Below are 12981 nucleotides of genomic sequence, written 5' to 3'. Positions count from 1 at the left end.
ATATAATACTCCCCATTACAACCAACCTAAAGATTCGCTTGGGCGCCTCAAACCGCACACATCGATTTGCATTTAGGGAAGCTGACACATGGACCCTAGGACCCAAGAAACTCGACGTGTCATTCCCTTTTAGGTCGGTCGTAATGGTAGTATCATAACTAGTATCATGCATGCCAACTAGGCAATTTTGATGAGGTGTCATAGAATTAAATGAAAAAAGAGAGGGTTGAGTATCATATTCATGATACCATATCATAATAAATACTATGCTACTATGTGTCATGCATGACAATAAATAAAATACTATATGATACTATGCATTAGAGAGGTATAAGTATCATACATTAGTATCATATGAATGATACTAGTACTAGCAAAAATGCCCGTGCGTTGCAACGGGTGAAAATAACCTAATATATGCTCACTAACGTGAAAATAGTTTGCCAAATAATCTAATTTTATACAGCAAAAACAATCTTCTTAACTGGTTGAGCACAGATGCCAAGTGTAAAAAAGCATTTCAGGGATACCAATTGATCAATTGGTATCCTTATTGTTACACATCATTACAGCAATACCTTTGGTCACCATTTAAAAACAAGACCAAAACAGATTCTCCAATGACAAAAAAACTTATTAAATGTTAATAGTATAATCCAAAAAAAGGTTTAATCCCTATAAGAGAAGGTGCACAAAGAAATGAGTTACATCATAGAAACCAAGCATAACATGTGCATTCCAACTTTTCAAGTAGAATTTTTGTGGTGTTAGTACCTGGTTCTTGATAGGCTTGGTCATCTTACGGAAATACTTGCACATTATAGGCTTGTGCTACAGCTTGGAAAGGGTGTCCCGATTGGCCTTGCTCGTGGATATGACTGCTTGGTCTTGGTCTTGGTGTAGTACAAATGCCCGTGCGTTGCACCGGGCGAAAAAACAGGCACAACCTACTTAAGATCTAGCTCCAGCGACAACATCCTTTTTCCCACTAATATGATGTTAATATGCCAGCAGTTTATTGTGCCTCTGTTGTGATCCTTTTTCCAACCAACATAATGAGCCTTGTAGAACACTATTTTGATGGATAAAGGGGATGCAGCAACCAGATGAAGTAATCATATACTCCCTCCATCAGAAATAAGCTAGTGATGTTGTTTTAGTTCAATTTTGAATTAAAACGGTGCCACTTATTTCCGGAAGGAGGGAGTAATAGTTAATGTTCTGTACATTATTGCACTTTGAATCCAATCGAATGACAGGTGCATTGTGGTATTTAAAGATACTTTCATCCTTATACTTATAAACCAGAGTCTGAAATCTTATGTACTGAAAGGAGAATCAAAAGAGGAGAACAACATATTTCGAGAGCTCTTAGATCCTTGATGACAAATTCTTATTGTTTCTGATAAACTTGTGTTCTCCAATTTTAGTCCAACACCGTGAACTATCTCATCATACAGTTTTAATAAACAATAAAAAAAATTGTTTTTGCTTTTGAATATGCTTGGAGATGAAAACTGCTTGTTGCTATTTATAAAGAATGGAAGTTTGTTATGTACTGATAAAGTGGTAGCACGTTATACCTCCATCGCAAGAATTTTTGCCTTCAATACGTCCGTAGACAGTAATCCGACATTGTATACCCTGAATCTGAAGGATTGTCACTGTATTAGTAATCTGCAAGAGCACAGACCACCAGATTCATCAATTGGAGGGTTATCCAACAAAAAAATCATGTTATCACAAAAGAACACAAGGTAACAAATAGAGTGGAGCACCCATTTATTAAAAGAAAACCATGCCAAACTTTAATAGAGTGTACAAACGTGGCCATGTCTTTGAGAGCGACTTCGATGAAAATCAAGGGCTCGACTGGTCTTAATGAAGGCAATAACATCACCCAGACCAAGTTACTAACAGACCTAAAACTATCATCTAGAAAACTGTTTTTTGAGAACCTTCCATAGTGGGGGAACCCCACCACTGACCTTTGTATTAGATCAGAGCGTCAAAGCTACAGTACAATATTTACATTGAGAAGTTAGCAGGGGAGGGGGAGGAGAGGTCAGAGTACAACCAAAAGAGGGTCTAGCAGCTAGCTATGAATCATATAGAAGTAACGAGATGCAAAATTAAAGGCTCTGGGCTACTCTTAGATCTATGTTTCAGAAGTTTGAAGTAACGCTTGAACCTGTTCAGCCAAGAATCTAGAGTTGAAGCAATCCCCCTAAAGTGCTTGTTGTTTCTCTCTTTCCATATACTCCATGCTGCCACCACAAACACTTCCATGAACATATGTCAAATCCAGTTTCTTTTCGCTGCGTGCAACAATTCCAATCTGTTATCCAGATCAGGCCATCTAACACCAAGTTTCTCCCAACATGACTTACTGAACGGGCGTTTGAAAAATAGATGTCCGAGGCAAGACAAAGCAACAACACGAGCCTGGTATCCTGCAATATTAAGGCAACATTTTACCATTTGAAGGGAAAAAGGGATGCTGATTGCAAATGGATATATGGGTAAAATACAACAACAACAATAGCAGTAGTGAAGCTTTACCTTTTGATCAACTATGGACAAGCACAAATAGACCTTACTGATAATTTCAAACATATTAATGAACAAAAGTGGGTAGTTTCAGCACAGGATGTGATCTAGCCCAGGCTGATTCGCCAACACGAAACCACTAACGAATTTCAAATTTCATTCTATCATGCTAACGCTTTGACCGGAGATGAACATTATAATAGAGGAAATCATGAACCGAGGAACCTAAAAGCAGCACAGGTTTGATGGGGGATACGGTGATTAATCTAAGCAAACAACGATGCAAACTCCAAGAAAGGGATCCACTGCTTACAGGGGATGAAGTTGCTGCAGCGCAGCCTTGCTCTGCTCCCGTGCTTAGGGGTGGTGGTGGTTGTGGAAGGTTGGAATAGCTCAGAGCTGGGCGATTGGTAAACGAAGAGTTGACTACCTGAACCTGTATACACCTAAACTACATGTGCACAAGAAGCTCGTATGCTCATGCTAATTAATCGCCTAAATTCACTTGTTGGACCAGATGGATACTCTGTTGATTCATCTGCTCTGTGATGGATGGATCGGATCCCTGGATGGATACTCTGTGATGGATGGATGGAATCCCTGGCATCGATGAGTGGGTCACTCAACTCCACTGTCTGAAGAATCTGCTCCAACACCCGGCGGGCCTCAGTCCTCCGCTGCTCCATCTCACGATAATGGATGGCCTCGGCCTCGACATCTACAGCAGCAACACGCGGTTGAGATCGACCGGCTATGGGATTTGACGATGGGGGCGAGCCGGCCACCTCCTGCAACTGGCCGACAATAGAGAAACATCCCACGCGTGCGTACGCTGGAGCGGCAAAGGGCGGCGGCGCGGACTGCGGTGGTGGCGGAGGTAAATGGCGGCGACACGAACGATGATGGTGGCGGAGGCAGAGGGCGGCGGCGCGGACGGCGGTGGTGGCGGAGGCAAAGGGCGGCAGCGTGAACGATGGTGGTGGCGGAGGCAAAAGCGGTTGCGCGAACGATGGTGGCAGCGGAGGCAGAGGGCGGCGGCGCGAACGATGGTGGTGGCGGAGGCAGAGGGTGGCGGCGCGGACGGCGGTGGTGGCGGATGCAAAGGGCGGCGGCGCGCGTGTGCGTTCTCGTGCTACTGGATAAGACGAACAAAGGAGCGCGGACGAAATTCTTACAATGCAGGGGTAAATTTGCAAAACTGAAACATTTTCCAGATCCACTTACCTAGGGACTGCGGGTTCAATTATCGGAATCCACGGGGACTTTATTATCAGGGATATCTGCTTTATTATCAGGGAAAGATTTGATACTCCCCACTACAACCAGCCTTACGTTATGGCGGGCCACACCTCCATTGGCAGCCAATCATCGCGTGCCACGTTTTTGTCAGTATTGCTATGTGTACCCGGGAGGTGTAAACGCAGTAAGAGGACACCAAACCCTAGCCTTTTTGCTCTCCCACTACTCGCCCCTCCTGCTCGGCTGCTGCTTCCCCACACCGCCCAGGTAGCTCCACCGCCGGTGGCTCGATATACCCACCACCTCCGCCGCTTCCTTCTCGTGCAGGGGAGGTGCAGAAACACCCTAGATCTCTCCCGTGAGCGCGCATGGCGTCCTCCTCCGATGAGCAGCCTAAGCCGCCCGAGCCTCCCGCGGCTGCCGTGGCTGTGGCCACCACCGCGCCGCAGTCCCACTCAGAGTGGGCCGCCTCGATGCAGGCGTTCTACGCGTCCGGGGGGCATCCCTACGCCGCCTGGCCCGCGCAGGTACGAGATTGCCCAATTTTGGGCTGGGCGAGGAGGGGAAAGGAAGGGGTGTTCTGACTAGGTTGTTGCTTTTCCTCTGATTCAGCAGCTGATGGCGGCGGCGGCGGCCTCAGGGACATCGTACGGCGCGCCGGTGCCGTTCCCCATGTACCACCCGGGGGCCGCGATGGCGTACTACGCCCACGCGTCCATGGCCGCGGTGAGTGCACAAGTCTCCGTTTCTAGTCGGTTTCGTGCTCAATCGGGGGAATTGGACTTGGATTTGGCGGGATTTTTGGTGGTGAAATCGTTGCCTCTGCGCAGGGTGTTCCTTACCCGACTGCTGAAGCTGTTGCTGCCGCCGCCGCTGCGCCAGTTGTGGCAGAAGGGAAGGGCAAGGCTAAGGGCGGTGGCGTGTCTCCTGAGAAGGGCAGTTCTGCTGCGCCCTCTGGCGACGACGCTTCGCAGAGGTACTTCTTAATTCTCCCTCACCTATCTGTTAATGTAGTTTAAAACAATTTATTTAGGATTTAAATTTTCTTGTGCAGCTGTGAGAGCGGCAGCGACGAGTCTTCAGACACGAGAGATTATGACACTGACCAAAAGGTACAGAAGAACTTGCTGTGACGCAAGGGAGCATTTTAAAGTTGTTTTCTTTTGCAATTACTATGTTTATGACATTATTATGTGGTTTATATTGGCTCTCTTCAGGATTCGTCTGCACCTAAGAAGAGGAAATCTGGTAATACCTCAGCGGAAGGTGGGTCATCGGATGCTCAACTATGTGGTAGCTTCAGTTGTTCCTTTAGAAGATTGAATAATTACATTGGTATTTGCCAGGTGAACCGTCTCAAGCTGCTGCTGTTCCATATGCTGCTGTCGAGTCACCGTATCAGTTGAAGGGGAGGTCTGCCTCAAAGCTTCCAGTTTCTGCCCCTGGGCGGGCAGCACTTCCCAATGCCACGCCAAATCTGAACATAGGGATTGATCTTTGGAGTGCTTCTCAATCCTTAGCTGTGATCCCAGTGCAGGGGGAAGCAAATCCTGGGTTGGCGCTTGCCCGATGTGATGGTGTTGGTCAGCTGGTATGGAGATTCTTTTTTTCTAATTTTTATGACAGCATCCAGAAAGTGATTTTTTGATGTGCGCCTGTTTTAATGCCTCGAAAGTCACGTCGTGAATGGTTTTTGTCTTACAATACATGTTTAAAGACCATGTTTCTGGGAATAAAATTCTATGAGACCAGGTCTCACGGGCCAGCACGTGAGACCCGTCCCGATGGATGACACGTCACGATGCCAATCCCAAAGCACGTGTAATCCCTCTTTGCCTAATTACCCATTCCCGACTCCAATCACGTATATGTATCCTAACGTGTTGTATGGGATACCTACAACTCGCACCCCATGAGCTAGGGCTCACATGCTGCTCTCATGCATGGCGGTGCCGGATGACCTCGTCGCTTGCTGCTGCACGGTACTACGCAAGTCGTCGATGGCCACGCCGAACCACCTCGCTAGCGGCCGCGTGGCTTCATGCTACTATGACTCCTAGCCATGGTCGCCCCAAAGGATCTCATTGCCGGTAGTTGTGTGGCACGATCCTATGATGACTTATCGTCCATGGCCGTATCGAAAGACCTCGCCGTCGGTAGACGCGTAGTGGTACCGTGCGACAAGATGCATCCAGCTGCTATGTGACGCTGCACTCGTCCAAGACGACGGACTCCCGGCCGGTGGTTCTAGTGTCAGCTAATTAACACGCCGTGTTCATCTAGGACTCTTCCACTCCCGGTGAGTGATCCATGCAAAGTTAGGCTGGTCGAGCGAGTACAGTAGTTCGCTGGTTAAACCAATCTTCATATAGCTCATACTGAAACTTGGAAGTAATTAATCTACTAACTATGAAGGTTATATACAATTCCAAAGCCAAGAAGAACATATGGTGGTCGTGCACCAACACATCGCCGCGCTTGCAGCAGGAAAGGAATGTGTTGATGACGAGCAGCTGCATACGTCTTGGCACCCAGCCGGCGTTGAGGAGTTAGTCCCGCCCTCGGCGAGGACGTCTTGGTGCCTGACCACCATCAACAAGGAGTCGTCTTCCAGCGTAGCCGCCGTCGACGAGGTGTCCGCCCAGCCACCGGCATTGGCGTGTTGGCGCGTGACCACGACGAACGTAAAGTCCGCCCAGCCAGCAACGCCGGTGGCGAGGTCTTCCAGCGTGGACACAGACAGGAAGTCTCCACAGGGTCGTCTCGTGCGGATGCTGGTGACGAGCATTCGGCACGACCATGGACGAGTAGTTGTCAAAGCAAATCCTAAATCGCTGTGTACTTGTGTACGTATACGTACCTGTTCAAGCGTAGGAATTGCATTCAGGAATTTGGAAATTAATGGGCAAAGTGGGAGTAGCTCTTTAAGATTGTGAATGCCACGTATCATCCATCGGGGCGGATCTCACGTGCTGGCCTGTGAGACCTGGTCTCATAGAATTTTTTTTCCATGTTTCTGTGTTACTTATCTGATTCTACTGCTCTTAATCATTCCTATTTTAGCAGGATGAGCGTGAAATTAAGAGGGAGAGGCGAAAACAATCTAATAGGGAGTCTGCGAGGAGATCAAGGTTACGCAAGCAGGTAGTAATGGAAATATTACACCTCATTGCAAAAATACATGTGAACAATAAATGCTGCTGCTTCTCTTCATTTCTTAATTTGTACTCCCTCCGTATTTCCGGACGGAGGGAGTATCAATTATGATGGTACTAGTGATGAACCTGGTAAACACTTATTTTTACCATGAAAGGAACTTGGAGACTTAAACTATGATATTGCAGTTTTATGCCAAAAATTACTGTACCCAGGTTTCCCTACTGTTGGTATTGTTAAGCATATTGAAAACATGAGCAGTTGCACAGTGTGATAACTCTTCGGCAGCAGCAGTCACACATGCCTGCAGTGGCATGCAGAAGAGATAGGGAGCAATTAGTTTGTCGGATAGGAGATTAGCAGTATGCTAACATTATCTTTTGCCTATTATCCTTTAGCTCTGTTTTTATCTGTGTTATATCTGCCATCTCTCTATTCAGCAAATGGCTTAAGAAAGTTCCAGATCCACTATGTACCTCTCTCCTGAATCTCTTGTCCCTGCCAAGTGAATTTCATTGCTTAGCATTTGTCCTCAAATCATCACTGTTCGACGTCTCTGATGGTTGTTCAAACCTGCAGTGTACTAGTGCATATCATAATACTCCCTGCGTTAGTATACAACCATTTTCCTATATAGGACTAATTTTCTATACTCCCGGGAGTATGTACTCCCATCTTCAATATACCCTGTAGACGCATTAATTATACCTCTATCATTCTCAATATACTTCATTAAATATTCTAGGATACCCCAATACGAGTTTTGTGGAAAAAATATCATTTTTGACGTACTTTTTGCAATATACCTTTTTCACATACGAACAAATCAGTATATACGTAAACCTTTAAAAATATGTATACTCACATAATTTTTTCATGAAAATCATTTTAAGGTATCTAGTACTCCCTCCGTCTGGAAATACTTGTCCTAGAAATGGATAAAATGGATGTATCTATAACTAAAATAAGACTAGATACAACCATTTCGAGGACAAGTATTTTCGGACGGACGGAGTAGTTAATAATGAAGTATATTAAAAATAATAAAGAGGTATAAAAGATTCATCTATGTGGTTTATGAGGAGCGGGAGTACGTACTCTCAGGAGTATACAACCATTTTCCTATATTCTATACTACTATATAGTGTACGAGTCCTGGATTGCACCTAGAGCATCAACCCAGCCACTGATATCCTAAATCTAACAGCTGAGATTGGAGGGATTCGCAGTGAACAGTGCCTGCAGCTGAATCTACTTGGTTCTGGAACCATAACAGTGCGTGCAGCTGAATCTACTTGGTTCTGGAACCATAACAGTGTGTGCAGCTGAATCTACTTGGTTCTGGAACCATCGCTGCACCATGTCATACCTTCCAGAAAAGAAGACCTATGCCTCCTCTACTATGCTGCAACTGTCAGGTTGTGATGAGTAAAAAAAAAGAGTAGGTTGTGAGCCGATGTGAGATGGTCTGGAGGAGAAACTAAAGTTGAAGTAAACAATTTGTGGGTTCCACCACGTACTTTTTTTAATATTCTTCGAAAATTTCTGGATGGCCGCAGGCAGTTTGTACTACCAATTAGTAAATTTCTAAACTCTATTTCGTGTGCGTCAACAATATAATTTTTTGCTCGGAAGTCATTTTTCAAAGTAAATTTTTTTGGATGGAATCACACCATACTGTTAAGACGTGCATTGCACGTGCATACACACTAGTGTATATATATATATATAATATATATATATATATATATATGTATATATACTTAATACTAAGTCAAACTATAAAAAGTTTGACCAAGTTTATAGAGAAAAATATATACATCTAGAATATCAAATATTCCCTCTGTCCTGAAATATAATATCATTTTTGACACTATTAGATACATCATGAGACGCATATTCATATTATATATACTCCCTCCGTCCCAAAATTCTTGTCTTAGATTTGTCTAGATACGAATGTATCTAATACTAAAACGTGAGTTGATACATCCATATTTAGACAAATCTAAGACAAGAATTTTGGGACGGAGGGAGTATTTGATACTGTGGATATAAATAGTTCTTTCGATTAACTTGGTTGAACTTTGTAAAGTTTGAGTTTTAAAAATATATGTATGCACTACATTATGGAACGGAGGGAGTATGATTTAGCTTTATTGTGTATTTTCTAAAATCGGTTTCAGCATACCGCGTTCAAAATTCAGTAAAGTAGAAGTAGCATATGTAACAGCCCCCCCTTTTTTAGGTTTGGTATTCACCTCTACGGAGGAAGCATACAGAACCACAAAGAGGATGAATATGCATCATGCATTCATCATTTTAGTTAAAAGTTAAATCTAACAGTGGATTAGGGAGTTAGATGAGGAACCTGCAAAAAAACTACCTTCTCAACTGGATGCTGCCATATTACTGGCAGGAGGGATTTAGTGCGCCATCTCGCTGTCGGAGGCCACAGGAAGGATTTGGCATGATTTCGCCTCCTCACCAGATGCTGCCTTGTTGCAGTTGAATGGTCACAGTTCACCACGAGCCACCAGTTGATGGGTCAGTCAAGTAATGATATGCACATGCAGACATGCTAGTGTTTGGCCTCTAGGTGGGCTTGACTTTTATCACCTGAATCACCGGGCTATTCCTTATGCATTGCAAAGCCCAGTAGTTCAATAAATGTGGGTTGCTTAATATATAATACCGGGCTATTCCTTATGCATTGCAAAGCCCAGTAGTTCAATAAATGTGGGTTGCTTAATATATAATTTGTATTCTGGTCATGCTAGTTTCTTGTACTTAGAAAATAAGCTGAATACTACATATCAAATCAGGCAATTTTCTTACAACTGCAGGCATACCAGTTTTTGACTGGGCTGCCTATCCTTCCCACACATTTTGAAATGTTTGTTGTACTGAAACTCAGTCAAAATTGCCGTCAAAATTGCCTTTCAGGAAAGACACCAGTTGTGACAGCTGCATAAGCCACACCTTCTGTTTTGTAAGCGGAATACTGAAGTGAGTAGATGCAAAACGAATATTGAACATTCATGTTGTTTTACACTTCTAGTAAAAGAAATGGCCCACAAATGTGCAATTACCCCCTTGAATTTTTTGGTTTGCATAACCACCTGAACTTCCAACACTTGGCACTTCATCCTTTGAGGTTGTTTTTTGAGTGGTTTCAACATCGTGGCCATCATGTAACTGAAATCGGTCGCAGGGGGAAGTTCAGGGTGGTAAGAGCATCTACAACTGGAATGGGATAATTTGGCCCCTTATAACTCGGACGCGTCTGGATGGTGTCTGCGCGTGTCCGTTTTGAACCCTCATTTGTCCGTGCACGCAGCCATGTCGCCCAAATTGTCCGGTCAAATGCCTATGATTGGGGGGGGGGGGGGGGTGGATGGAGAGAAAGAGAAAAGAATGAATAAAGAAAGAGATAAAGTGGTCCGGGGTGGACTGTGTACAGCGTGGCGGAGATAAGCCAGAACATGCCCGGACACCCTCATATCATCCCCACATGTGGACTGAGTTTGAGGGTTCGCGAACAGCCCAGACATATGAGGACGATTTGGGGGGTCCGGTTGAGTGGCTTTTTCCTTCTCTCTCCTGTCCGGACCCTGTCCGCCCAGACATAAACAGTGGACAAAGAGAAGTTAGGGGTGAAGAGTTGACACTCATAAAAGCTCAGAAGGGTAAAGCAGACTCAAAACTATTGGCGATAGTTGCATATTTGCTATAAATTTCACCTCTAGAATTTGGTCCAGGCAGCTAATTTTTTGTTGATTTCTTACTTGCATGTTTCCATTGATGAGGTGTGCATGCAACCGCAGTAGAAGAAATTTAGAGATGACACCAGGAATTTTGTTGTAAAACATAATTCGAACTCTGAAAATCAGCTTCATAAAACTATAATCTATCCCCTCTGAAATTTTGTTGATGGGGTAAGGTGCTGACCATCTCTTTTTCTACTCTCCTCTGGAATGCCATCACACACAGCCATGAATAGTATGACTAAGCAGAGCTGTACATAGTGACTTGCTGGGACATAAATTTGCTATTCCCTTTGAATCCTTTGCGGTGGCATCTTAGTACTTACATTTGCAAAAAAGGTCCTAATTATAAGTAATCCTTTTGCATTGACATGATTCTTTCCACTGTTTATCAGCAAGAGTGCGAGGAATTATCGAGGAAGGTTGCTGAGCTGACAACAGAGAACAACGCCCTCAGAACTGAGCTTGACCAGCTTAAGAAGGCCTGTGAAGATATGGAAGCACAGAATGCACAACTAATGGTGAGCACATGGCACTCCGCCCATACTTTGCCATATGTACATATGAGGAATGCCGATTTCATTCTTGGTAGTACTTGCCCTGATGGTATTCTAACTCTGAATGGTGAAATGATTCAGTCTCAGGAACCTGCCGCGGTCACAACCACACTGGGCATGAGCATCGCAGCGCCCAAAGTGCAGCATCACGATGATGAGGGTAAGCTTCATAAGAAGGCTAATAATAACAGCAACGGGAAGTACGTAGGTGGCAGCCACAAACTGGAGGCTAACCCTAGGTGAGAGACCCCACGAGGGAGTGACAGAGATGAGATGTGGTGTTCCTTTATCTAACCACAACACCCATCATCGATTCAGTGTGCTTTTAGCAAAGATGATGTTTTAGTCCACTTCTCACAGCTCACCGGGGGCCCTGTAGAGTTGCCCCGTCGCAGCCATGTATTATTTGTGGCTCGTTGCCGAGAAGAATGTGTAAACTGATTGGTGTACCTAGAGCTTAGAAATTTTATGTTTGCTAACTTTTCATGAGGATTCATATAACCCGCCAATTTGATGGCCTGATCGGTTGATCATATGCGTAACAAATAACCTTTACACTACGTCTCACACTTCCTCTAACAAGTTCTTTTTTTGAGGGGAAATGCCCTTGGGCGCACTTTATTATTTTCAAATAACAGTTACATCGAAGATGATGTGTGGAAGAAAAAAGCTAGGAGGATCACCGTCCTCAAAAACTACAACTTTAGAATCATAAACATGCCTAGCTAAATTATGTGTGACCCTATTGGTGTTACTAGGACGGTGCTGAAAGCTAAGTGTGTGTTCAGTTCAGGTAACTGACTGGAATGGAACGGGTCGGACCTGTTCCTAGGCCTCGTTCATGCGTTTGGTACACAATTGGAACGGTAACCAACTCGTGCTTGCAAACCGAATATTCGGTCAAGATCCGGAACCTGCTCGTACCTCCAAATCGACGGAACGATGTGGAACCACTCGCTCTCACATCTCGCTTCCGAAACCCCCTCGTCGTGCGCCGCTTCTCCCTCGTCTCTTGTTCTCTCGATCTGCACCGCCGGCTCTCCTCTCTCGATCTGCGCCGCCTCCACCTCGTCTCTTCCTCTCCCGATGTACCCCATAGTAAGGGAATAGGATGGGGTGGTAGACCGAAGAAAAGCAGGTGCGGCGGACGAGCGGTTGCGGGCCGGCCGGCGAGTGGTTGAGGAGTGGCAGCGGCAAGCATCGACGTCTAGTTCCGATTCAGATGGGATCCTGGGCATAGCAACAGTGCCAAGCAGCAGTATCAGGTAGCAATGGCAGATCGGCGGCAAGCAATTTGACGGGGAGCAGAGCAGCAGCGGCCAGCTCGCCTCTCTTCCTGTCGCTTGGGTAGCTGTGGCTGAAGCTTGGGTACGGCTTGCAGGTGGTGGCGATGATTTGGCGGGCGGCGGGGTTGGATTAGCGGCCACACCTATGCAACGACGGAGCCCAAACCTAGCCAGATAGCATTGCTCGTTTACTGCTCGTGTGTGTATAACTTAAAAATGGGCAGGTGTTCAATACAAATGAAATACGATACAACTTTGAATAAATTGCAACTGAAAATGCAAATTAGTGATGTGAAAATTTTATAGATATGCAATTGGAAACATCATCACTCCTATACAAGTAATTTGAATTAAATTCATCACATTCTAATATTTTATCTGCTCAACCAAACACCAAGACGGAACCATTCCATTCCATCTCGTTAT

General features: G+C 44.9%; 1 protein-coding gene and 1 non-coding gene across 6 annotated transcripts; one reads left to right on the top strand and one right to left on the bottom strand.

Moving 5' to 3' along the window:
- Positions 1-489: 489 nt before the first annotated feature.
- Positions 490-576, bottom strand: LOC123056281 (small nucleolar RNA R24). The gene has a single exon (XR_006426710.1). It is a non-coding gene; the product is annotated as a small nucleolar RNA R24 (small nucleolar RNA).
- Positions 577-3978: 3402 nt separating this feature from the next.
- LOC123052644 (DNA-binding protein EMBP-1-like) lies at positions 3979-11829 on the top strand. 5 transcript variants are annotated; one of them, XM_044475947.1, is made up of 9 exons: positions 3987-4316; positions 4405-4515; positions 4620-4765; positions 4844-4901; positions 5007-5055; positions 5136-5380; positions 6853-6933; positions 11108-11233; positions 11351-11829. In XM_044475947.1, the coding sequence occupies exons 1-9, from the start codon at positions 4158-4160 to the stop codon at positions 11510-11512; spliced, it is 1137 nt and encodes a 378-aa protein (XP_044331882.1). In that variant the 5' UTR covers positions 3987-4157; the 3' UTR covers positions 11513-11829. The 5 variants fall into 5 exon arrangements, with proteins under 5 accessions (XP_044331883.1, XP_044331884.1, XP_044331882.1 ...); XM_044475945.1 differs by having other exon boundaries at positions 4402-4515; XM_044475946.1 differs by having other exon boundaries at positions 3988-4316; positions 4402-4515; positions 6856-6933.
- Positions 11830-12981: the final 1152 nt, after the last annotated feature.

This window comes from Triticum aestivum, chromosome 2D, assembly GCF_018294505.1.
Source record: "Triticum aestivum cultivar Chinese Spring chromosome 2D, IWGSC CS RefSeq v2.1, whole genome shotgun sequence".
Taxonomy (NCBI): domain Eukaryota; kingdom Viridiplantae; phylum Streptophyta; class Magnoliopsida; order Poales; family Poaceae; genus Triticum; species Triticum aestivum.
The sequence above is the reverse complement of the archived record's forward strand: the minus strand, read 5'-3'. Positions and strand labels throughout refer to the sequence as shown.

What these genes read in the sequence shown, in the direction of transcription:
- LOC123052644 (XM_044475945.1), top strand. Translation starts at nt 4,158, where the DNA reads ATGGCGTCCTCCTCCGATGAGCAGCCTAAGCCGCCCGAGCCTCCCGCG. An exon ending in ACGCCGCCTGGCCCGCGCAG is followed by an intron (nt 4,317 to 4,401) that starts GTACGAGATTGC and finishes CCTCTGATTCAG; the next exon opens with CAGCTGATGGCGGCGGCGGC. An exon ending in GGCGACGACGCTTCGCAGAG is followed by an intron (nt 4,766 to 4,843) that starts GTACTTCTTAAT and finishes TTTCTTGTGCAG; the next exon opens with CTGTGAGAGCGGCAGCGACG.